Genomic DNA, 26,306 nt, shown 5'->3' with positions numbered 1-26,306 from the left:
AAGTAGACACTACTCTACTACCTTTACTTAATTTATTTTTTAATTAATTTTTATTGGAGTATAGTTGCTTTACAGTGTTGTTAGTTTCTACTGTACAGGAAAATGAATCAGTTATATGTATACATATATCTACTCTTTCTTAGATTTCCTTCCCATTTAGGTAACCACAGGTCACTGAGTAGAGTTCCCTGTGCTACACAGTAGATTCTCATTAGTATACATAGTAGGATATATATGTTGACCCCAGCCTCCCAATTTACTACCTTTAGGGTGGCCTGAAAGCTAAATCCAGCATGATGGTATCTGTGTGTATGTATGTACACACACATGCCTGTGTACAGTTCTTTAGTTTTTTATTTTTTTAAGTCTGTACATTGTTGGCCTAAAAAGTGTTAAAAGGCATAAATTATTTGCAAAATTTTAAAATTAGGAATTTCATGTAAAACTTGATTTCAGGCAACTATTGGGAAGTTGGAGGATGTGGCCAGCACTAGGCCTCCACGCCCATAGTTCAGCCCTGTGAGTGGGTGGGTGAGTGTATACTCACATGCTTGCTGATCCCAATTGTTTCCTTGTCATCAGAGCCACACAGCATTGGCTGATGCTCTTTGCAGTTAAGCTCTTTTTTTTTTTTCTTTCAGTGGGCTTAAAAGATTAAGAAAGAAATTTCTATGCTTATAGCTGTACAAAAAGTTGGAATTACCATGAGGGCTGTGTGTTTCAAGAAAGAAGGGAGGGAACCTACTTCTTTGGGTAATTGAGGGATATTTCTATTTATTTATTGTACAGCTGGCCCACCCATTTATATTGCTTACCTGGCTGCTATTTGAATTTACTTGGCTACTATTTGAGTAGGTATTTGAGTTTTCAGGCCCCTTGACGAGACATGACATAAATGTTTTTTTAACTTTATTTTATTTATTTATTTATTAAATTTTTAGCTGCATTGGTTCTTCGTTGCTGCGCACAGGCGGCTTTCCCTAGTTGCGGTGAGCGGGGGCTACTCTTCATTGCGGTGCGAGGGCTTCTCATTGCAGATGGCTTCTCTTTGTTGTGGAGCACGGGCTTCGCACAGGCTTAATTGCTCCGCGGCATGTGGGATCTTCCTGGACCAGGGATCAAACCCGTGTCCCCTGCATTGGCAGGTGGATTCTTAACCACTGCGCCACTAGGGAAGTCCCGACATAAATGTTTTAAAGTATGTGTAAGTCAGTGTGTGATTGAGCAAAGGAATTACACCCTACACAAGGACTGGATTGATGGTCTGAACTATGTAAAATGTGGGGCCTGCCTGAGCTGGGATTTGAAGTAGATATTTTGTAATTACTAAGAGAAGATTATAAGGAAATTATTCTAGGTGGGAAGAATTTGTGAGGATGGGTTTTTGGCAACTAGCGAAACAAATCTCTTGGTGTCTGTGAGTTGAAAGGATACAGTATATTTTTCTTTCAGTCATCCACATACAGCAGATGTTCAGGATGTAAGATATATAGTAATCCAATGATTCATTTTGCTTTCAATTCTTTTACTTAGTTGTATTAGTATTTCGAAATTTTCTACTTTGGGCATTGCTCTAATTCTGTTTTCCAGGTTAATTACCAAATGAAGTTAAGAGTAATATCCATACCAAGAATGTCATTAATTAATGATACATCATTTTGAGTAGACGTTAATCAGTAACTGCAGATTCTGTGATGGTATACCATGTTTTGTATATGTTAGAGTACTTTGGATTTGTTGAACTGCAGTAGTTCAAAACTCTGAGCTATGTGAAAAGAGACGTTCCCTGCTCTAAAAAATATCTAGGCTAAGTGAATGCATAACATCAATATAGATGAACCTTACCTGAACAAATGGAAGTGTAAGTCTTGATTTCTGTGCTGTGGATATGATTATTTGCATTACAAAAGACTTCACCAAAATGTTTCATTAGGAGCTAACTTTGTGCAGTTCAGCATGATTTTGTATTCATGTGTTTAAGAAAAGGAAATGCTTTCTTGAATGTAATTGCATTGTGTTTTTCCCCCTCATTGTTTCAGGTTCTTTTGCCCTCCTCCTTGTGTATATCTTATGGGCAGTGGATGGAAGAAAAAAAAAGAACAAATGGAACGCGATGGTTGTTCTGAACAAGAGTCTCAACCGTGTGCATTTATTGGAATAGGAAATAGTGACCAAGAAATGCAGCAGCTGAACTTGGAAGGAAAGGTAAAGAGAACCATGGTACCAGAATGCAATTTTCTTACTTGTTTTTGTAGTGGTGATTTTTTTTTTTCCTTTTATGGCTATTGGTAGCACTCTTTTGAATATATAAATCAGAACCAGAAATAAACTTCTCAAGTAGCTGTGGTTTAGTCGTGATTGATGGAGCTTGAGCTGTTGACATCTAAAGGTGGCACACAATAAGCTTCCTCAGCTTGCTAGCAGTTTTAGCAGGCTGTGAATCAGATTTCTGTTGGGTGCCAGTATAGGAGGCTAATTGCTCATCCATCTGACAGGGGCATGATAGTCAAACAACAATGAAAATACATAGTTCAATAATGTTTTATTCTACTCATTTAATCTTAGTCTTACACTAGAAACAAAGTATTATGGGTTATAAACATCATAAATGTTTTACTTAGCTTCAGTGTAGAACAGAAATATGCTGTGTAGACAGGAACAGCCATGATTACCTTTACTCAAACTTTTAGGTATTTTCTTTGATTACTTTACTAGGGAATAAAATTTATGAGTTAGTTTTACTAATTGTATTTTATCGATTTAGAAAGCAGTTATTTCAGTCTGTACCTTTAGTTTTCAAAAGTAGTTCTTCAGCGACTTAGCATTAGTTATTACTTTGTTTTCTCTTGATATTAAAATTTGAAAAATGGTTATTTCTGATTTCAGTGACTACATGAATGTCTTTTAAAGTACTGCATAAATAGGTGTTTTCTCATTCAGTAAGTCTTTGTTGAATGTCTTAGTGTTTGCTGTATTGTAGCCGACACTAAGAATGGGAGTTTGGAGGGCAAGGTTGAGGGTGGTGAGCTAGTGGATTTGTACTCTCATTCAATTTTAGTCATTTTACAGATAATGAGCACTGAGAATAAGGAGCCTTCAACCTCCTTCAAATCTGAGTATGTTTATGTCATTTGTATCTTTATATTTTTATCATTAAGGCTTGTCAACTATGTATTTTAAATTAGGTTTGGGATAAAACTTACTACAGTAAGGGTTGTTTCATCTTAAAATAGAGCAGTGTAAAATATTTCTGAATTATGACCCTTGAGCCAAGGTAAAAGATATATTTAAGTAGTGGGTTGAACAAATAGGCCTTAGTCATGTCTCATCTATTTTTCTGTTATATAGAAAGTCTTAGTGATATGTCTCTAAGCTGTACATCTAGACATTTGGAACTGTGAATGGTAATTAGATCAGATAGGTAGTAAGATGCCAGGGATTCTAGCTACCATTGTATATAATTGTGTCAATTGAACTTCATTGCTTGCTTTAACACTTCCAGCTTCCAGCAATTTTAAGGGAGGTAATAACAAACAAACAGCACCGCCACTTGCTTTTCTCAGCATAATTTTCTCAGTACATCTTTCTTCAACTTCTGCCATTATATCCTTTCCCCAAGCCCTAGAAATTTGCAGAAGAGAATACCTGAGAGCTTGAGCATTAAATAGTGCTTAAAACACCTACTGACAGGGTAGTACAGTGTCTGTATGCCAAAATTATGTGTTAATATTTAGTTATAATGAAAAATGCTATTAGAGAAGTCTATAGAGAATAAGACTGGTTGAGAGTCAGCAGAAGTCATTCCAGGCAGAAAGAACAGCATAATCATATGCTTGGATCATCAAGGTACAGGAACAAGGTAAGTTTGGGTCCAGGCAGGCAAAGATGGACCAAGCAGTGGATAGATGCTGAGCTTCAGAAAGAGGCACTTTGGTCCTATCTCACTTAACCTCCATTCATTTAAGGTAATGTTATTTTCTTTCAACAGCCTGTTCATTGAATGGTACAATTAGTCATTATTGAAAAAGGAGGGATTTTATTTTGCATTTTTGGGTATTTGTCCGTATTTTAATCTTCATTACAACAAAGTTCTAGTATATGCAGCCCTTATGGTCATGACATTTAACTATATGTTGGTAATATTTTGGATCTGATGTTTTTAATTTGTTAACTATTCATTTCCTCAGTTTTTGTCTTACATAGTTGGGACTAGGTAAGCTATGCAACATGAATTACTTCCCTAATTAGCACACTTGTATTTTTATTTTAAAGAATTACATCCCCTACACCTATGTTGCTAGTATTGTTTTGTTTATATAATTCAAATTCTACAATTCAGATATTTCTATAAACTTTTGTAGCATTATATTTGGTATTTTTTATTTCAGGGCAGATTTTTTTTCTTTCCTGAAGATCTTGTCTTCAGAAAGATGTTTTTTAAGTTAAACTCTTCATTGTTTATAGACAGATTTATTATATGCCATTTTCTGTTTTAGAATTTTATTAGCTAATTTAGCCTTTTGGTATGATGAAGCAAATGTAACTTCAGTTTTTATTTACTTAGCGTCTTAAAGCTGTAATACTCTTTCTGAATCAGTGACTTGTCCTTTTTTTTTTTTTCTTGTGAAATTTGAGTAGTTTGTGGTCAGTAGCTTTGTAGCTTTTAAAAAATAATAAATTGTATCTGAGATAGCTTTATTAGAATTTTTTTGTGGATTCAAACTACTCACTTTTGTAATTAGGGGTATATTTCCTTTCCTTCCAAGGAGATATATGTATGTTTGCTTTTTCCAAACAAAATAAAGCCCTTTGAGTGTCTATGTTATGACCCAATTTTCTCTGCTCTTTTTTCCTTTCCTGTTTGCCAGTCTACCTTACCATTTATGCTAGATTTCAGTATTTTCTCTTTTCTGATATAGATCATATCCCCTAATGTTAACACTCAAATTAAGTGATCTCATCATTTTTAAGTTTTGCCATTAGAATTTAATTGCTTTCATTTAGGTACACATTTTATTTTTGTTACATGGGAGTACTCTCTTTAGTGTATCAATACCTATCTTCCTAGACTTTGTCTTACGTTGTAGAATAATTCCATAGTGCAGGCTTTATTTGACTTTCAGAGCTTTTTAAAGTACGGCAGGGCCATGGTTCAGCATCCCTGAACACTTAGAGATCCTGGAGTGAAAGGAGCTGAGTGAGTGCAAAGGCTGTTGTTTTAATTTTTCTTATTACTATTATGAGCTTTATCTTAACTTTGCCTTGTGCAGAACAAAGCCTCTCAAAGCTTTTCTCTCCCTTTTGAATTTATAAAAACTTAATTGAGTAAAATATTCAAGACGGCACCTAAATTTTCTTATATAACTTTGCTGTTGAGAAATGCAATAAAGTATGGCATGATTTTTGTTCTGGTACTAAAATTGGCTGTGAGTAATATTTTAAAGATTAAACACCTAGAGCCCATTAGTTATTTTCTAAATGAGTGGCATTTGCACTACTTTCTAAAAGGAACACACAGCAGAGGTAGTCAAGAAACTTGTTTAGCCTAATTTTAAAGTAGAGCAATGATTTTAAAATATATATATATATATATATTTCAGAATTTTAAATACTTAAGCTGTACTTGAGCATTATTTACCCAATCTGGAAAAATAGATCAATAATTTAGCCTCTTCCCTCATTCACAGGGATCAAGGGAATAGGAAAGATTTTAGAATTGTCATATGTAATTGAAATAGTAGCATTTCAAAGTATCTTTGTTGTTTTGCAAGTGCTATAATTCTTTAATACTATCCTTTCAGTTACCAGAATTTAATTTCTGATAAACTGACATAGTACTTTGCTGCGTTTGTTTTCTCTAGTACCTTTAAATTCAGTTCTTTTGGTGATGCAATAGGAATTATCCCATTGGGCAAAGTGTTAGCTATTTCAAAAAATATTGTTTTCCTCAGACTCATGGGTGGTTACTCTAGTGTTCGGCTATATAAGAAAAAACGTTGTATGCACTATTTTGAGAAGGATCAGTGCTAAAATCTTTTACATAATTTAATTGAGTTCTGATAGCCTTCTTTATATCTTATTTGCAGAAAGACAGTCATGGAATTTTTTAACTGTAAAATTTTATTTTAAAAAATTACTGCTATAACATTGGTAATTCTGTGAAATAGATGTAGAGCTGTATAAAACAAGAAAAGACTATTTTTTAAAAGCCTTTTTGAGAGGGGAAAACAACACAGTGTTAGTATTTCGTAGACTTGATAAGGAAGACTTTGTACTTTGTTTTCAGAGATCAGTACTTTTCACAGTTGGTTTTATCAGCTCTTCTGTGGAGTTACTGCCTTTAAGTCTGATCAAACTTAGACGTGGCCATACTGAGTTGTAGGTACATAGCTGACAGGGTTTTGGTGCTATTAAAACTTGCCTTTTCTTTCACAGAACTATTGCACGGCCAAAACATTGTATATATCTGATTCAGACAAGAGAAAGCACTTCATGCTCTCTGTAAAGATGTTCTATGGCAATAGTGATGACATTGGTGTGTTCCTCAGCAAGCGGATAAAAGTCATCTCCAAACCTTCCAAAAAGAAGCAGTCATTGAAAAATGCTGACTGTATGTATACTTGTTTTCTTTTTTGTCCTCAACTCCCAACATGAACTAATAAGACAAATTCAGCTATTTTTTAAATTAAAAATTGCTTTTCAGTAGCCAGTTCCTTTTTTTCAAATATTTTTGTGGTCTTCACTTTATCTGAAAAAGTCATATTCAGTTATTACTGCTGCTTTATTGTCTTTTTCTTTAATTAAAAATGGGCAATACCTGGGGTAGGGAAGTGGTTTTTAAACAGAATTGGTTCATCACTGCCACCCAGAGTCATTTGGAGAAATGGGAGTTTCCTTTTGCTGTCACAGTGACTGGAGGGAGTAAGGTTAGCATTAGGGTGTCTAAATGTCCTGCAGTGCCCAAGAAGGTTCCCATTCCATAAAGAATTGATTCACTTAGAATATCAAAAGCACCCCTTTGAGAAACACTGTTATATCAAATGGGCTTTGGAAGGCTGTCCTGAGAACCTGAACAAAAATTTTGATGTAGTTGCACTGGCAGAGACTGCTGCCTCATCAGCACATTTTTAGACTATAGCAGATAAATGCTGTTTGAATTTTACACTTCAACCTCTGTACCCAGTTTTCTTTATTTTAACTTTTTATTATGAAAACTTTCAAACTTACATAAAAGGGAGAAAGTAGTATAAGGTGACCACCTGGCCTCAACAGGTTTTACCAATTCTGTTTTATCATCTCTATCACCACCACCCCTTCCTTCCTCCTCCAACTGCTGGAATTTTTTAATGTACATCTCAGACATCCTATCCTTTCAACCATTTCTGCAGTAGTGACTCTCTAACAGATCATTTTCTTTTAAACATCATTATACCCAACAACAGTTGATGGTAGTTCGTTAATGCCATCTAATGGCTAGTCAGTGTGCAGATTTATCACATTGTCTCAGAAATATCTTTTTACAGTTGTGTTGTTGTTTTTAACAGTTGGGTTGTTCAAACTTGGATCCAAACAAGGTTCATACATTTTAATCTGTAATGGTTTCTTCTCTTTCCACCAGCCTGTTTTTCCTTCTGTGTTATTTATTTGTTGAAACTGGGTCATTTTTCCTGTGGAATTTCCATATTCTGGATCTGGCTGATTACGTGTTCCTCTGTCTCTCATATTTTCTACAAACTGTTGGTTAAACTTTTATTTTAGAATTAGCTGCTCCTATGTATGTTCATTTCTATCAGATCAGAAGTCATGTAATATCTGGTTATCCCACTTCTTGTTATGTTAAGATTGGTTATAGTAATTTGAGCTGTTGTTAGTCTAATCCACTAGTTAAAAAGTTCCTCAGCGACCTTTAACCTAATGATTTCAGTAGCCCTTCATGATGGCTGCTTAAATCTAGTATTTCATTAAGGGCTGCAAAATGATGATTTTTCTAATTCTTTTATTCTTAACTTTTGCATTTGTTAGCTGTTTGCTTTAAGTATAGTCTATGGAGAAAAGCCAGGATAGGTTCTTATTTACTAATTTGCAGAATAACAATAGTATTCTTTGAAGGTGACCAGTGAGGTTTTAGGATTTTGGTTTATTTGCTTGTTTTTATTTTGTTTTGTTTTATTATGAACTTAATGGGATTTTATGTAGTGGATGGTTTTTAGTCTGCTTGGTCATTATTATCATCATCATTTACTTTATATTATGGAAATTTTCTAACATACTAAAGTAGACAGTTGCATTAATGACATGAAACCTCTTGTGTTCATCCTCTAACTTGGAGCAGTGATCTTAACTTCAAGCCAGTCTTGATTTATCTTCATCTGTAACCCTACCCCCCACACACACTTTCCTCTGCCCTCATTTTAGTTTGATGCAAATCCAAGACACTATATCATCTGTAAATATTTCTGTGTATCTCTGAAAGATAGGGTCTCTTGTTTTCTAATATAATTACAATACCATGATCACATAAAAATAAACATAAAACAACTATAAAAAGAAATAGTTTCTTAGTATCATTAAATACCTAGCTAGTGCTCAAATTTAAAATTATCTAAAATGTGGGGTTTTTTTTTTAGCCCTTTGGTTGAATCAAAATTCAAATAAGATCCACCAGATATTATTCTATATATTGTGTTGACATGTCCTTGAGTTTTTTTTAATCTGTGGATTTTCTCTACATCTCTCTGTTTCTCTCTCTCTTCTTGTAGTTTATTTATTCAAGAGACTGAGTCAGTTGACCATGAGAGATTTCCACATACTGGAATTTGCTAATTATATTTCCTTGGTGTAGTTTAATGTATTTTCTGTAAATTGTAGTGTCGGAGAGAAACAGAGCTGGACACTAAAGATGGTTAGAAACAGATTTTATTCACTACCGTTGCAGTAGGGAAAAGAGATTTCAGTAAAGAACTGAGCTCAACTCCAAATACAACAAGGAGAAGTGGGGATTTATAGCCAAGGAACAGAGTTGAGGGGATCAGTGGATGGAAAGTTACTAAGAGGAGAGAGACATGAAGGGAAGGGGGATTCTTGACAAACTAGCTTACCAGAATTTTTATGAAGACAGGCCTAGATGATCAGATATAAAGGTGGAGGGGAGGAACTTGAACAGATATCAAGGATGGGAGGATGGTTTAGCAGGATTCTTGGCAATAACCGGGCTAGGCAGGCCAATGCCAGGGCCCAAGGAAGAGTCCCGGTGGAAAAAGGGCTCAGAGGAGCCTGTCTAAAGTTTGGTCAAGGAGAGAGTCTTTGTCAGTAAATTTAGAAACTTGATCAGATTTAAGGTGGTTGTTCTTTGGTTCTTTTTTGTTGTTTGTTACTAGAGGGCAAGCCTACTTCACAGCGATGTAGTGTTCTTGCATCAGGAGGTATAATGTCATGTATTTAGGCTGTTTCCAATTCAAATTACAGGATTACCTCTTTAATTTTATATTTCTATTGACTCTAAGTTACTTGATGGCAGAGAACATATTTCATTTTCAGAGTATTTTCTTGCTTACATAGATGTGGTTGCTTTTTCAAGAAATTTCATGCAATGCTATACTGTAAGGTGTTTAGAAGGAAGCAAAATCTCTAAAATCACAGTATCCAGAGGCAGTTGCCATCAACTTTGGTAAACATCCTTCCACACCCCTCTCTATGAATGTATTCCATAGAAATAGATGTGAGCACATGGAGACACATGCTGTCACATAAAAATGTATATGTTTACCCAATGGAACCACAGTATAAAGAGTGTGCTTTCCATTCAGTGATATATCAGGGAGATATTTTCTTACCAATGCATTTAAATACACATCATTCAAATAGGTGAATGATATTATAATTTATTTAATCAGTTTCCTACTGTTGGACACTTATTATTTTAAAAGTAACTTCCTTTTTAAAAACAGCACCGCATTAAACATACTGTGTAACTCTCATTTAAAAAAGATTTTTATGGGGCTTCCCTGGTGGCACAGTGGTTGAGAGTCCGCCTGCCGATGCAGGGGACACGGGTTCGTGCCCCGGTCCGGGAAGATCCCACACGCCGCGGAGCGGCTAGGCCCGTGAGCCATGGCCTCTGAGCCTGCGCATCCGGAGCCTGTGCTCCGCAACAGGAGAGGCCGCGACAGTGAGAGGCCCGAGTACCGCAAAAAAAAAAAAAAAAAAGATTTTTATGGACATATTGTATATCTTTAGCTTGACATTATTGATAAAGAGTTACCTTGATTTTTGGGGGTATCATCTGTATTTTCTTAGAGGGTTAAAAGAATTGTTAGCAGAATCCATTAATTATTAAATGATAGTAATGCATAGTCCTCATTCACCGGGTACTGGTCCCTTCTTGCTCTCCACTGTTGCCCCGCCCCCAAACCCCACTCACATAAATAGGAGCTGTGTTTTCTTTGCAGTATGCATTGCCTCAGGAACAAAGGTGGCTCTGTTTAATCGACTTCGATCCCAGACAGTTAGTACCAGATACTTGCATGTAGAAGGAGGTAATTTCCATGCCAGTTCTCAGCAGTGGGGAGCATTTTACATTCATCTCTGTGAGTATAAAAATATGCATTTGATTTTTTTCGTGTGAAATTGTTAAATTCATTTTACTAATAAGACATACAGATATATTAAGTTTTGTCATTTTTATAAGCAGATTAATAAGTTCTAAAAGATGATAATTTGATCTGTTTCCATTGCACTGCAGTGGATGACGATGAATCAGAAGGAGAAGAATTCACAGTCCGCGATGGATACATCCATTATGGACAAACAGTCAAACTTGTGTGTTCAGTTACTGGCATGGCACTCCCAAGATTGGTATGGCCTTAATGACTTCATGACTGTTTCTAATAAATGTTGGTGGCCTTTTCCCTTTTTGGTTGTATATCTGGATATGTTCAATAGAGGGCACTATAAAGTTACATTAGGATTTATTTTCTTAACTAATGTAGATACATTATTCATTCTTTGTGGTACCTGCTTCATCCCAACACAGGACCAAGTTTTCAAAAGCATAGAATTTCAAATTTCTTTAAAAATACAAGCATAATTTTTATTATTTTATTCTCCCAAAGGAAGATGGATTTAAAAATTAAATAAAATTGGTGTTTCTTACTCTGGTAGAGAGGCATAGTGTTTGGGGCTTTTTAAAACTGTAAAAAACTGCTTTTCTTAGCAGAATGAAGCAAAAGCCCCTCATATACCCTTTGTCATCTTCCCCCTCCTTTTCTGAAGCAGAACACAATTTAGTTATATTAAAGATGGAGGGGGTTTATGAGTAGGTTTGATTCAAGGTCAGGTTGGGGGAGGGGGTTAAGTGAATGGAAGAACTTTTAGTATTACTTGCCTGAATATGCTTTGTATCTCTTTGATGAAGTATTTCATTGGCTGATATTTTCTGGGACTATTTCAGCAGGAGCTGGGTTGATCTATAACTATCTAAGTAAATGCATCATATTATTGAATTGTTTTATATTTTTCTGTGTCATGGTTGTACAAGGTGATTTTATTTCCCATTTCAACTTCATAAGCCAAAATATGTGAAACATAGTAATATAAATTTACAAAACCTTGAACCTGAGGCAAATTATAAAAAGGGGAAAGGTAGGGAAAGAAGGGTACATAAATTAGAAAGAAAGACACACCAAAAAACAAGCTGAATCAACATTTACTCAGGTTCTTCTCTTTTCATTCATTATGTGTCACTGTATTCCAAGGATAATGTTTATTTGCTTTGGTATTAAATGCTTGTACTATAGAATCACTATTCAGAGGCCTTTGCCTCTGATCAGCAACAGCTTATATATGGGCCACTTAGAAGACAGACTCAAATCTTAAAATAGTGTTTTCACTTAGTTTCATGTAAAGTACCGGTCTGCCTTGCTTGAAGGTCATATTTCTTTTGTTGTTTTTTAATAAATTTATTTAATTTATTTATTTATTTTTGGCTGTGTTGGGTCTTCGCTGCTGCACGTGGGCTTTCTCTAGTTGTGGTGAGCGGGAGCTACTCTTTGTTGCAGTGAGCGGGCTTCTCATTGCAGTGGCTTCTCTCGTCGTGGAGCATGGGCTCTAGGCACACGGGCTTCAGTAGTTGCAGCACACGGGCTCAGTAGTTGTGGCTCACGGGCTGTAGAGCACAGGCTCAGTAGTTGTGGCGCATGGGTTTAGTTGCTTTGCGGCATGTGGGATCTTTCTGGACCGTGTCCCCTGCATTGGCAGGCGGATTCTCAACCACTGCGCCACCAGGGAAGCCCCTTGAACATCATCTTTAATTGAATATTTTCAACATGTAAAAGTATGGGGCTCTGATTATAAAAATGCTGCAATAAAAAACCTGATCCAGAGAATGCCTTAGGAAAAGTTGCAGTACCATCGTTAACAATGTACCGGTAAATACCTCTTTCTAGAGGTTGTGTGACTGAGGAATTAGATTCCTCAGAGACATAGCTAGGCTTTATATGGTCTGCACTACTTCAGGCCCTCCTATACCTCCACTTACGTGCAGTTTTCAACAAAGGCACGTTTTTCAGAGGAGGCTTTCATGTGCTTTCAAGAAGGATGACACTGTCTTAATATCTGAACATTGCATGCTATGCTTCCTAGAATATTAGCCTTATTGGAGATCTTTGCTTGGAAAACACTCTCCCTCCAAGACCAAGTTTCAATGGGATGAATGTTCTAATGAGAAATCCTGGTTTTTAGGATGCTTTAAAAACAGGCATAGTCTATGTAGGTCTAGCCAACTAACAAGAAACACTGGTTAGTATTTATCCCACTTCCTCAAGGCTGTCAGATGCCCCAGAGGTTTGGGACATCTAAAATCTGTTAGGTAAACTAATCAGCGACATGAATTCAGCCTGGGCATTTACCAGGTATAGTCTAGGAATATGAATAAGATATGTTTTCTGTCCTTAAGAGCTGTATCCTGTTTACCTCAGAAATATGGAAAATACTGTACCAGTAACCTACAAAGCCAGCGTAGAAGAGAGAGAGCTGGTTGGAGTAACATCTGGTGTTTTATGAATGTAGAATTCATCACACATAGCTTGTTAGAACATTCATACTATCTGGTTTCTCAGATTTCTTTCCTGTTCTTAATAATTAGAAATGATCACAGCAAGTTTGATACCAAATAGTAGGGGACATATTTGGTTTCTTTATTGGTGAGACTAGGTCATTCAGCAGTGTCTATGTCCAGAGAACTATTATGGGAAATAAAATTGAACCAAACATGGCCCATGTTCTCAATATGCTTATTATTACTAGGTAGTGGAGAAACAGTGGATTACAGAAATGACAGTGTCATAGGCAAATGTTGACTCTTACGTGGTGAAGTCATAGTTGAGTGTGGTAGACTTACAGTAAGCTTTAAACTTACATCATTCAAAATTCACTTATTTCCCTAAAATCCAAACATCATTAAATTTAAATAAACCTTTAAGACTAGCATTGAATGGAAACATTTTGCTTGAGTTTAATTAGTCTCACAGAATATCTTAGAAACTGTAATTGCTAAAAGTGTAGTGTCTCCCTTTAAACTCAAAAATTAATGGTGATGTGAGTAGAATGACAAATATTCTGACTAATAAACTGCAGAGCTAAAAATATGTAAATATGAAGAATGTTGACTTTAAAAGATTGGGATTTTTAATAGCTGTGGCTTAAGTAAAGAAAAATCATCTTGGAATATGTCTGGTGTGAATCAAGTGATAAAAACCCAATAATATTGCATAATATTAATAGCACTGTTCTGAGCACTTTTACATATATTGATTCATTTAGTCCTCACAATATCTTGTGAGTAGCTACTGTTAAGGGTGTTCATTGTGGAGCAAAGTATTACAGTCCTACATGCATACGTGCATTCTACAAATAGCCCTGAACCCATGGGCCAGGAACTGTCTAGATGCTGGAGATACATTGGTGAACAAGGTAGACTTTCTTTCCTTTTGGAGCTTACATTTTTTTTTAATTAATTAATTTTATTTTATTATTTATGTTTGGCCACATTGGGTCTTTGTTGCTACGTGTGGGCTTTCTCTAGTTGCGGCGAGCAGGCTTCTCATTGCGGTGGCTTCTCTTGTGGCAGAGCACAGGCTCTAGGCACGTGAGGCACGTGGGCTTCAGTAGTTGTGGCATGCGGGCTCAGTAGTTGTGGCTTGTGGGCTCTAGAGCACAGGCTCAGTAGTTGCACGGGCTTAGTTGCTCCGCGGCATGCGGGATCTTCCCGGACCAGGGTTTGAACCTGTGTCCCCTGCATTGGCAGGCAGATTCTTAACCACTGCACCACCCGGGAAGCCCGGAGCTTACATTTTGGAAGGGATGTCAACGAAAACCAGCTAAAGAAATACCCATATAATGTGTTAAAAGGTTAATGTAAGTGATAAGACATTAAAACAGGATAAAGGGATAGGAAAAGGGAGTGCTTAGAGTGGTCAGAGAAGTCTTTTTGAAGTGGGGCTATTTGAACAGAGACCAGAATGAAGTTGGAAAAGCAGAAACTGGGTGAGGAGCATTTCAGGCTGACAGAACGAGGGCAAAAAGAACTTAAGACAGGAATGTGTGAGGACTAGCAAGGAAGCCATTGTAGCTAGAGCCAAGTCGGGCTGCGGGGGGGAAGTGCCAGGACATGATTCTGCAAGGTTAGCCATGGGCAACATCTTGTCAAGTCCCTCTCTCTATCTACACTATGGACTTTCTGTTATCTGTGTAAGATAGGAGGCCACTGGAGGGTTTTGTGTGTGTGTGTGTTTTTTTTTTTTGGGCTGCATTGGGTCTTCATTGCTGTGTGCGGGCTTTTCTCTAGTTGTAGCGAGTGGGGGCTACTCTTCATTGTGGTGCACGGGCTTCTCGTTGCGGTGGCTTCTCTTGTTGTGGAGCACGGGCTCTAGGTGTGTGGGCTTCAGTAGTTGCGGCACGCGGGCTTCAGTAGTTGCGGCACGCAGGCTCAGTAGTTGAGGTACACAGGCCCTAGAGCGTGTGGGCTTCAGTAGTTGCAGTGCACGGGCTCAGTAGTTGTGGCTTGTGGGCTGTAGAGCCCAGGCTCAGTAGTTGTGGCACACAGGCTTAGTTGCTTGTGGCATGTGGCATCTTCCTGGGCCAGGGATCAAACCCGTGTCCTCTGCGTTGGCAGGCGGCTTCTTAACCACTGCGCCACCAGGGACATCCCCACTGGAGAGTTTTAAACAGGGAATGATGGCTGGTTTATGTTTGGAAGAATAATTCTGGCTGCTTTGTGGATAAGAGAGCATAGGGACATAGCTGTGGAAACAAAGAGAAAGGTGGTTGGGCTTTTGTCAAAATTCGGGCAAGAAGTTGATGATGGTACCTTAGACTAGGATGGTACTGGAAAGGTGATGAGAGGTGACCGATTTGTTTGAAGGTAGACCTAACAATTTGTTGACAGCTTGGGTATAAGAGAAAGCAAGGAGTCAAGGATGACTCCACGGTTTTAGGATTGAGTGAACGTGGTGTCATTTATTGAGCTATGAGTTGAGCGAGGATCACATTTAGGGAGAAATAAAAAATTCTGTTTTTGATTAAGATTGAGATGCCTATTAATAGACATTTTCAGTGTAACTGTTGAATAGGTAGTTAAATATACACGTCGAGTGCCTGAGAAAGGCTATGGCCGGAAATACAAATTTAGGAGTTGCCAACTTCTAAATAGTATAGAAAGTATAGAGTATGGATAGAGAAGAGATTTGGGGACTCGGCTGTGGAGACTAAAGGCCGGTTAGAGCAGGTGTATCCCCGAAGGAAGAATGTGTGGGTCGGATGCCTCTGAGAAAGCTAATAAGATGAGGACAGAGAAGTGCTTATGGGATTCAACAGTCTTGAAGTCCTTAGTGGCCTCACCAAGAGCAATTTTGAGACAAAAGGCTGGAGAGATTTCAGGAGTTGGGGTGGTGAGGAAGAGGAGTTTTGATGTAAAGGAGAGCAGAGAAACAGGGTGGTGAGAGGGAAGGACAGGGATGTGTAGTCAAGGAAGGGGTTTCTTCTGATTTTAGATGAGAAATAGTTCTAACATGTTTGTATGCTGTTGGGAGTGATTTTCATAGTCCTCAAACACTTAGTGATTACCTTCCATGTGATAAGTAACGTCTAAGGTTTGATAGGATTATCTTTCAGATATCCATATGTGTTTTGTGGAATATTTGGATTATAAGGTCATGGTGTGTAATGGAAAGAGTTCAGGCTGGACAAGCAGCGTGCCTTGGAATCATATTCTGGTCCCTGAGCTACTAACCAAGTGATTTTGAGGAACTTAACCTGACCTCTGAGCCTGTTTCCTAATCTGCAAAATGATAACCTCTTTTAGGTTAAAATTAAAACAACGTATAAGTATGGTACTGGACTTAGGTACTGACTAGCACACCCATAGTGGCCTTTAGAGATAATTTCCCCTTTGATGTTGGAATATTTGTCGTTGTATATTATTGGAAAGGTCAGGATTAACATCAGCTGGAAGTTTGCTAGAATGCAGAATATCAGGCCCCATATGTGATCTGTGGGATCAGAACAGATGTGTGTTTAACAGGAACCCCAGATGATTTGTATGGACATTAAAGTTTGAAAACCACTGATCTAGAAAACAGGTGCCAGTCTGCCCTGTTTTTTTAGGAGTTCAAGGAAAAAGGTAACATCTCTACATTCTTAACATGCTTGCAATCTAAAAGTATTCTTATACCTAGCTTTATTGTTTGTAAATTCTTTTGTGTATGTAGGTATGTGACAAATACCTGTGATGTATTATTATATAGCAGATTCTTTCTGTGTACTCTTGACAGTGTACGAAATGAAAACTCCGTATGTGATGATCTTTTCTTTTTTAATTGTTGAAATACAGATAATTAGGAAAGTTGATAAGCAGACCGCATTACTGGATGCAGATGATCCTGTGTCACAGCTCCATAAATGTGCATTTTACCTTAAGGATACAGAAAGAATGTACTTGTGCCTTTCTCAAGAAAGAATAATTCAGTTTCAGGTATGTTTTTAAATTACTGGTAAAATCTAAAATGTGCAAACCATTAGGTTAGCAGCATTTAGAAACATGAAACTCTCGCTTAATGTTAATTGTATCCGAATACATGAAGCTGTGTGTTCAGATATTTATCTCAAGTTCAAGGGTCCTTAGCCCACATGTTCCTCGGATATAGCAGTCATCTTACATCAAGGAAGAACTCAAAACTATGAAAATGTTCTAAGAGAAGCAGTTAACGTCTAGTTCTGAGGAACAAAGAGCCCCTCAGATTATCCAAAACTAGATGTTGGGTATTCAGTAAATCACCTGAAATTATGTGCAGACAACATTGTATATGGTACATGCCTGTTTTGGAGGAGCGTTCATAATTCTCATCAGATTTATATTGGGGTCTTCTAAGATAGTAATGATGACACATTTCAAAAGCTAATTTTTAACCATATTTACTCAGAAGGCTTTCATGAGGACATTATGACATGAACAGATGACTTAATAGAATAGTTATACTTTCACATGAAACTCATTTCTGAACATCTGGAGACTTTCCAGAGAGATGCACACACAGCCAGTCTCCTCAACCCAGCACTGATGGTCTGGCCTAGGTGTTTCGAGATAGGGGTAGGGGATTGTCAGTCAATATCTCGGTTCCTTCCAGCTGAAAGTACATAAGTTTCTAGCTGTTCTCTGAGCAGGAGGGGGCTCCCATTCTTTCTCTCTCAGGGATCCCTAAAGAGTTTTAAACAGCTATTTACATCACAGATACTGATCTTTTATTAAAGAAATTATACAGGTACTGGTATACTCTTACTTAAATGGTATTCTGAAGGTATTATTAGTTTTTAGTATGTCACTGAAATATTTTGTATTAAAATAAAACCTGCCATATGTGAGGTTTCCATGCTAACATTCTGTTTGTTTAGGGATTGGCGAAGCATCGTGCTTGGGAAGTTGATAAATTTGTACTAAATTCTCTTCATGTTAATGCCAGTCTATGAGTGTTACTTTGTTAAAGTGTCTTATACTGCAGTGTATATAAAACTCAATTTCTAACCAATTTTTTCATAAGGCCACTCCATGCCCAAAAGAACCAAATAAAGAGATGATAAATGATGGCGCTTCCTGGACAATCATTAGTACGGATAAGGCAGAGTATACATTTTACGAGGGGATGGGCCCTGTCCTTGCCCCAGTCACACCGGTGCCTGTTGTAGAAAGTCTTCAGGTGAGACCACTTACAAGTTGACTTTTAGCTCTTTGCAGCTGATCTCAGCTATGACATGGCATAATTTTATTTCACAATAAATTTGATTTTTCTCCAAATCTTGTGATTTGGAGTTTTTTTTTTGGAGGTTTTGTTACACATCATTTGTTGATTTTTTAAAAAAAGAAAATGAGAGGAACATAATTTTATGCAAGAAAATTTAAATGTAAATCAGTTTGTATATTAGCTTGCGATATTTTTAGTTCACTTTGTCTTTATAATCATGTCATTTAAAAGAAGCATTTTATTTATCCATTTTTTTGCACATGATAGTCGAATGAGAAACTGTACTTTAATGAAAAATGAAAAGTTTTCTCAACATTGTTCTGATTTTCTGTGAATTGCAGTTGAATGGCGGTGGGGACGTAGCAATGCTTGAACTTACAGGACAGAATTTCACTCCAAATTTACGAGTGTGGTTTGGGGATGTAGAAGCTGAAACTATGTACAGGTACTTAATATAATTTTTTACATCATCTAGAGTTTTGGATGGGGGTGTGGGTACATGAGACTCTTTCCTGATATTGGTTGTCCTGTATTTAAGCAACCTTGTTTTAAGTTTCAGTTCTAAAATTTTCTGTGCTTTTAAGTGATTTCTATTTCCTCCTCAGATGTGGAGAGAGTATGCTCTGTGTTGTCCCAGACATTTCTGCATTCCGAGAAGGTTGGAGATGGGTCCGGCAGCCAGTCCAGGTTCCAGTAACTTTGGTCCGTAATGATGGAATCATTTATTCCACCAGCCTTACCTTTACCTACACCCCAGAACCGGGGCCACGGCCACATTGCAGCGCGGCAGGAGCAATCCTTCGAGCCAACTCTAGCCAAGTGCCCCCTAATGAGTCAAACACAAACAGCGAGGGGAGTTACACAAATGTCAGCACAAATTCAACCAATGTCACGTCATCTACAGCAACAGTTGTGTCCTAACTACCGTCTTTTTGCTAGGACTTACACTGACTTGAGTGCGGCAAAATGTTGACAAAAAAAGAAAGAAAAAAATGAACAATCTTTTGTGGTTTCTTGGGAAAACTTTTCGTACCCGGTGATACTATTCAAAAACCCCATTACCTGCAAGTGCTGATTTGAAGTGCAGAAGCCACAGTAAAACAAACAAAAAAACATCAAAATGTGCAAACTTTTGGAAATTGATTTTTTTCAGCTGTTATTTTTGTTTGGTTGGTTTTTGTTTGGTTTTGTTTAAATGGGCAAGAAATAGAGATGTGGCTGGAGTAAAAGGTAATCAAACTAGAAGACGAAAATCTAACATAGTTTTTATGGACCAAGGAACTTGTATAAGCTTTAGTAAAAGGTACATTTTCACCATACCTTTTTTATATCGCAGTATATATAGTACACCTTTGTTACCAAATAGGTTGTTCTCCTCCCCACGCCCTTTGAGCTTTTGCTCTTAAGTACATTCAGGTTCCAAGCCTGACCATGCTTGTTTAATCTAATTACCATACTCCTCCAGGTCTTTTTGGTCTAAGGCTGGAACTGTTCTTTTTATTTTATTATTTTCTTTAAAAGCTGAAGTCTTATGACTTTTCATGAGTGGAAGGTGTTTTGATTTCAGCAAGTCAAATCTTGTAAAGGCCTGCATATTTCTTTTAAGATTATTTGAAGTCTGTGCAAAAGCTTTAAAAAAAATGCCTCTGCCTTGCCTGCAATACATGCAACGTACGTTGACTTAGTCTCTATTCTCAGACACCGTTGATAGTTATTTCTGTGTTCCTTTTTTTAAAAAAATGTATTTATAGTTGTAATCCAAGAGGTCCTAACATTTACCTGGAATTAAATGTGGCCATTTAGCCATTAATGAGTTAATGGCGTGGAACATGTTGGTTTTTACAGTGTTCCCTTCCCTTTTCCTGTGCAGAAATGTATCTATGCGGTCCAGGATTTGTTCAGGTTTTCCCTCCTCCTAATCTTGTACATAACTTGTATTATGTGTAAGTTAAACATTTTATTTTGAAGCTAGAATATTCCCAGTGATTTCATTCAGCAGGGTGTTTTTCTGCCTTGTTGGCATATGACAAAAAAATATCATCAGAAGTATTTGCTACCAGTTGGTAGATGGTGCCCTTATTGTATAATGAGGAAAATCTCAGCAAAAGCATGTTTTTACTTACTTTCTTTTGTGGGGGGTAGCCTAGGCCAAAATATCATTGTAACCTTGAAACAAGATGCTTTTACTAGATGACCAACTAAAATAGCTGGAAGACAGTACTTTAGGAACAGATAGCTGTAAGATTATAAAAATGCAAATGTACTTTATCTTTCCATTTCTCTCCCTGCCTTTTTTTGTTTTCTCTTCCCCAGTACTGAGCATCTTCACAAATGTCTCCTACTCGGAAAGCATTTCTTCTCCATTCAGTTAAGATTTGGCTGCATTCAGGGTTGTGTGCTGGCTGTGTGTGCTGGGCTCACCGGTTTCACGTTGGTTTTGTTCCTGCACTTTGGGCACGCCTATGTTCGGTGTCTTAGAAATTGCAGCAGCCTCATTGGGCTACGTTTTCTACAGGAACTATGTGTGTGATGTTACAGGACATGGTCTAGTAATACAGTCATCTTTCTTTGAGTAAAAACTACCTCTAGATTGTGGTAAGCTTTTACTGTCCCATAAAACAGGAGCCACAAGTACCTTAAGAATGCAAAACTAACTTCCTGCAGTTTCCATACAGAAATTGTCTTTCTGGTGTCCTGGGCTATTTTGAAAAGTTTCCGTCAGTAGACTTTTTAAAGCATCATTGTTAGTAGCTTCCCCCCACTCCCCTCCACCCCCAGCTTTGATATCTTCATTACTCATTCTTCTGCTCAGACTCTGCCATTGTAAATACAATTCCTAACATCTTTACATCACTTTTTCCTCAGTTTTCAAGGGGGAAGTCATTTGTAAAACATGTTAGTGGTTAAATAAAAGTTATTGTGGTCTTCTCTTTACTGCAAGCCTTTTTAATTACTCACAGGCTGCATTATACTATATATAGCCTTTCTCTCTTTAAGTCTGCTCCCGTCACTAGCTTCTCTTGTAAGCTAATCCTGCCTCACACTTTAAATCTGTTTCAGTGACCAAGGGCAGAATTCATTGTGGCCTTATCTTTCTTTGTTTTAACTGTTTACTGGCTTTTTCTTGCAAACTTGCTTGTTTATGAGTAGTATTTATTCTTCTCTCTGTTGAGTCTGGAAGTAGTCTTTACACAGTGCTTTTTGTTCAGAGCGCCGAAATGTTTTCAGTGCTGCCTTACTTTGAATGGGCCACAAGTTTCCTCCACTTCCCAGGTTTGGTATTTAGTTACCAAATTATATTAAATTAACTGATAACAGATGAGATGCTTTTGAAGAACAAACTATTCCTACCCAGCATTGCAACTCAAAATAATTTTTTCAAGTTTATGGCTTTATTAAAATTAACTTTTGCTTTTTTACTGTTTAGCTATATCTAATTTTGGCTCTTTGTTTATTTTAATAAGATAATTGAAATATTAGACTGTAAACCCTTTTCCTCTTTATTTTTGAAAAGTCCAAGAATATGCTTATACAGGCATTCTCCCCCCCACTATTTTATGACATTCTACATACCACAAACTAAAGACTGAAATGATTTGTCTGTTGTGGCTTATTGTTTACTAGTAGTTCTTTTATCAGCTGATTAAAATTTTTTTGTGAATTATTTTCAGTGTTTAATTTTCAGGAGCCTTGTCCTCTGGTTATGGTAGAACACGACCCCTCCTCCAATGGTGGCATTGTTAGAGATGCTGGTCATTATCCCTTATAAAGACTCTCAGAATGGTAACCACTTCAGTTAAAGTATAGTACATCCAAGCTTTTTTTTTTTTAATTCTGTATTAGAAGTGTAGGCTATGCTCTTATGATTCTATGCAGTTTCTGAAAATATGCATAGAAGCTGAGTCTGTTATCCAATATGTTTTTATTCTGTTGAATTTGATCACGTAGATTGGGATGGCAAGCTAAAGGCTTTAAATATAAAATGCCCTTTTTATTTTAAATGATTTCAGAGTTGAACACTAGTATAAAATTTACCCTGCTGCTGACTTTTCTTAAACTGTGGCAACTAAAGGCATCCTCATATATATATTAATTAGTGAAATATTTGTCACTCGTACTGCACAGACTTATTTGCAGTTGTAACTGGTTAGTTTTTTGTTTTTGGGGGGTTTTTTGTTTTTGTTTTTTTTTAATGAAACGAGTACCATCTGTGCCCTCAATTTCCAACACAGGTTTTAAGAACTAAACTAACTAGTCATGTTTAATCAGATAATCCATGCAGGGGGTGGGGGGGTGTTCCTTTTTGAAACAAAATGTTATTCAATTATTAACCAAGTTACTTATTTTTGATTTCAAAAGCAGCTGTGTTTCTGATGAGTACTGAACAAATGTGTGTAATTTTCTGTGCCAGACTTTCGACTTTGTTTTCAAGCACTGTAATGTGGGATGATGGTTAGAAACAATAATATATTAGGGTTTCTATTTAACCCTTTCAGGACTGAACTGTATTTCCTTTTATTAATTTTTCCATGTGTTGTGATAAATGTTTGCCAGCATTCAGTACTGTGTTGGTCCAGATGTAGGTTTATATGCTCATTTTTAGCTTATTTCTTGTACCTTGCAGCATGCTCTATGCATTCAGTCCTTAAGGGGTTTATTTTACAAACTGTGCACCTGTAAGGTTTATTAGCAATAAGATAGAAAATTGAGCAAGTTTATACCATAATTTTGTAGAAAAAAGAATCTGCTCAGTTCCATATTTCATCCATGAGAAACCTGCAATATGGGCAGTTTCAAGAAATAAATAAAAAGGAAATGTAAACCATTGTAAAAGTCTTCTGTTGGATGTGCCTGATGCATGTATTATCGTCTTTGATTTCAGAATACTTCATAGAGATAAAATTAAATTCCATATTACAGTTGGTACATTTACAGTCTTACCTTGCTGTCTAATCTACATCACATCAAAGTGATGGCTGTGCTGATTTTTTTTTTTTAATGTTTTAAACTACACAGTGCTTTAAAAAGAGAAAGTTTTTTTTGTGGGGGGTGGTTCTTTCTTCTTCACGGGGAAATGGGCTTCGCCACTCAAGGGTTGTCTCCCAATTCAGGAACTTTTCGAGCTAATCTCAACAAGATTGGAGAGCATTATTTAACAGTAGCTTGCTTTTCCAGTGTAAGGTTGTCATTTGGTTTGGTGTATGAAAGAACATAGAATGTTTTTTCCTTTTTGGTGGGAGCTCCTCGTTGGAGAGAAAGCGTACTTTGTTTAATAGGGAAACAAAGTAAAGGGGGGAAGTTGTTACGTATTTTTTCAGTCATAACAAGTTCATTTATCTGATCTCCCCCAGAAGAAAAAAATATAAGCAAAGTTATCAGGATTTTTGCTAAATACATCTAAAAATAGTGATCGTTAAATAATTTAGAAACAATATAGTTGGAATTTGAGTTGTGAGGCTTTAATGGCTAGGATTGGTAATAGCTTCTTTTTTAAAAAAAAAAACCAATTTATTTATTTATTTTACAGTAGGTCTTTGTTAGTTATCTGTTTTAAATATAGCTGTGTGTGCATGTCAGTTCCAAACTCCCAGTCTACGTATAGATTGGGTAATAGCTTCTTGGTTTAGAATTTAGATGGGAATAATATGTTTTCTACCCCTTGTTATAAATAGTATATGATCACTTTCTAAGCAACCTAATGAAAGGTCCAATTAAGTATATATATGTGTATATTTTTTGTCCTTGAACCCATAGATGGTTGCCAGTTAAAAACATGCAGAGGGCAAGCTGCATCAGGTGCTAGTGGTGAGGGATCACAGAAGCAAGTCCTCTCCTTAAACAAACAAAAATCTAGAAAGATACAGTACCAAAAACCCCTGAAAAACCCTAGTTTAGCGCTAGACAGCAATGAGGATGACAAATTAAGTTGATGTATGTAAAGTACAAATGCGGTGCTTCGTCCTGACCTACAGGTTAGACCCTAAAGCTTACGGCTGGGGGATAGAACTGGTGCCACAGCTCCCATAGGACCTGCAAGACTGGACAGTTATCCACAGTTCTTTGTGTTAAGGATAAGGTTTTTTGTGTGCCTGGCACGCAGATGTTCAATAAATAGTGTAAGGTGTCCTGCACACATATGTAAGAACTCATGACTCATCTTGGTTTAAAGAAAAGGCAGGTAAGTATTATCTAATACAGAAAAGGAACAAGGTTTTAACTCTATAACAAAAAACATTCATGATGAACACAGCTAGGTGGTTTTATAATGGAATTTATAGAATGTTTTGCTTTGCGGAAGTAGCACTTTATTTTTTAAATTTTTATTCTTATTGTTTTTTTACATTGGGCCACTTGTTTTACTGGATCTTTGCTGGTGGACCACTTTCTTACACCCAGGGGACTTAGGCCTTTGAGGGACAAGACTGGGCTACAAATGCAGCCTCGTGTCAGTGCCCTTCAGGTGTTTTTACCCATATGCCCGAGCCAAAACCCCCCTCAAGTCTCGACTGCCCAGGGGAGAGCAAAATCCTTTTACTGACACAGTGAAATCTAAAGGTATCTAGAACCAAGCATGCGGTAAGGGCAAGCCTGAGAAGGCCGAAGAGGGATGGTCCTCCCCTTCCTGTGGGATGAAAACAGGCCAGGCGGGTCCAGCACGATGGATGGGGTTGGGGGCTCGGCCAGGTGGTTCTGGTCAGGGGCTGGCGCCACACCAGCCGCAGCATCCTGCACCCTCCAGCCCGGCTTTGGGGGTCCCAGTCCCAAGGCTCCAGATCATGTGGAACAGCCACTGCCTCAACTCAACCAGCCCCACGTGAGGACGTGCGTCAGGCTCGTGGCCGTGAGGCGCGTCTCCAGCTGGATGAGGGTCTGGTTGTGCGCCTCGACGCGGGCCAGGTGCGAGTCCAGGTGGCCAAAGAGGGGCTCCTCCTGGTCCTCTTCTATGTAAAATTCTAAAGGAAAGGTAAAGTTTTCAGGCACCATCCACCACGGCTTGATCTCCGTGTCCTACCGCTCCCAGCCAATTCTGAATAGGGCCAAGTCCAGGAACTTATCCCAACAGGACCTAGAGCAATCTTGGAAGTAGCACTTGAAAATGTGGAATTCTATGACAAGTTTTTTAAAAGGGAAGTATGAGGCTTAGGTGTGCATGATTGATTGTAGTCCCTGCTTTTCACCTCCTTGTATTCTACTACCCTGCGCATTGAGTACAGTCAACATGCAGGTCCGCCATTTCTGGCACCTCTGCCTGGTCGATCATTTCCACTGGTGCTGAAATCCCAGACTCTCAATCCAGAACGCCGCCCCCGCCCCATCTTCTTCATATAAAGGAGGAAAGAGTGTGACGAGGACATTCCCAGCAGCCTCTTGGGCCGTTTTTGGCAGCTGTTCTTTTATCGTGAAACGAAGTTTTCTCCCCACAAGGCTGCTCTTTGTCCTTGCTCACAACACAACACAAAATCGGTGATCGTGGTTTTCCCCTGCTTAAACCTTCACAACTGAGTTTTTTTTTTGTTTTTTTTTTTTTGCGGTACGCGGGCCTCTCACTGTTGCTGCCTCTCCCGTTGCGGAGCACAGGCTCCGGATGCGCAGGCTCAGCGGCCACGTCTCATGGGCCCAGCCGCTCCGCGGCATGTGGGATCTTCCTGGACCGGGGCACGAACCCGTGTCCCCTGCATCGGCAGGCGGACTCTCAACCACTGCGGCACCAGGGAAGCCCTAGGATTTTTGTCAATCCTTCGTTTCTAAAATTGTACACTGACATATATGTTGCTGTACACTTTTTTTTTTCAAACACATGCTAGACATTCACTGGGTGCTTTCAAAATAGATATTTATGATGCCGCGGAGCAACTAAGCCCGTGCACCACAACTGAGCCTGCGCTCTAGAGCCCACGAGCCACAACTACTGAGCCCGTGTGCCACAACTACTGAAGTCTGTGTGCCTAGATCCCATGATCCACAACAAGAGAAGCCACCGCAATGAGAAGCCCACGCACCGCAAGGAAGAGTAGA

At 37.9% G+C, this 26,306-nt stretch overlaps 1 protein-coding gene across 2 annotated transcripts in view; it reads left to right on the top strand.

The window, feature by feature from the left end:
• LOC132426038 (recombining binding protein suppressor of hairless) overlaps positions 1–23,484 on the top strand; it is a 117,363-nt gene extending 93,879 nt beyond the window's left edge. For both annotated transcript variants that reach the window (XM_060012730.1, XM_060012731.1), the window contains 8 exons: positions 2,040–2,205; positions 6,436–6,610; positions 10,449–10,586; positions 10,742–10,854; positions 16,886–17,026; positions 18,090–18,245; positions 18,632–18,735; positions 18,896–23,484. In XM_060012730.1, the coding sequence (XP_059868713.1) occupies positions 2,040–2,205; positions 6,436–6,610; positions 10,449–10,586; positions 10,742–10,854; positions 16,886–17,026; positions 18,090–18,245; positions 18,632–18,735; positions 18,896–19,211 (1,309 nt within the window). In that variant the 3' untranslated portion in view covers positions 19,212–23,484. The remainder of the gene's footprint in view (positions 1–2,039; positions 2,206–6,435; positions 6,611–10,448; positions 10,587–10,741; positions 10,855–16,885; positions 17,027–18,089; positions 18,246–18,631; positions 18,736–18,895) is intronic.
• Positions 23,485–26,306: the final 2,822 nt, after the last annotated feature.

The sequence above is a fragment of the Delphinus delphis genome, chromosome 5 (assembly GCF_949987515.2).
Source record: "Delphinus delphis chromosome 5, mDelDel1.2, whole genome shotgun sequence".
In the NCBI taxonomy this organism is placed as follows: domain Eukaryota; kingdom Metazoa; phylum Chordata; class Mammalia; order Artiodactyla; family Delphinidae; genus Delphinus; species Delphinus delphis.
The sequence above is the reverse complement of the archived record's forward strand: the minus strand, read 5'-3'. Positions and strand labels throughout refer to the sequence as shown.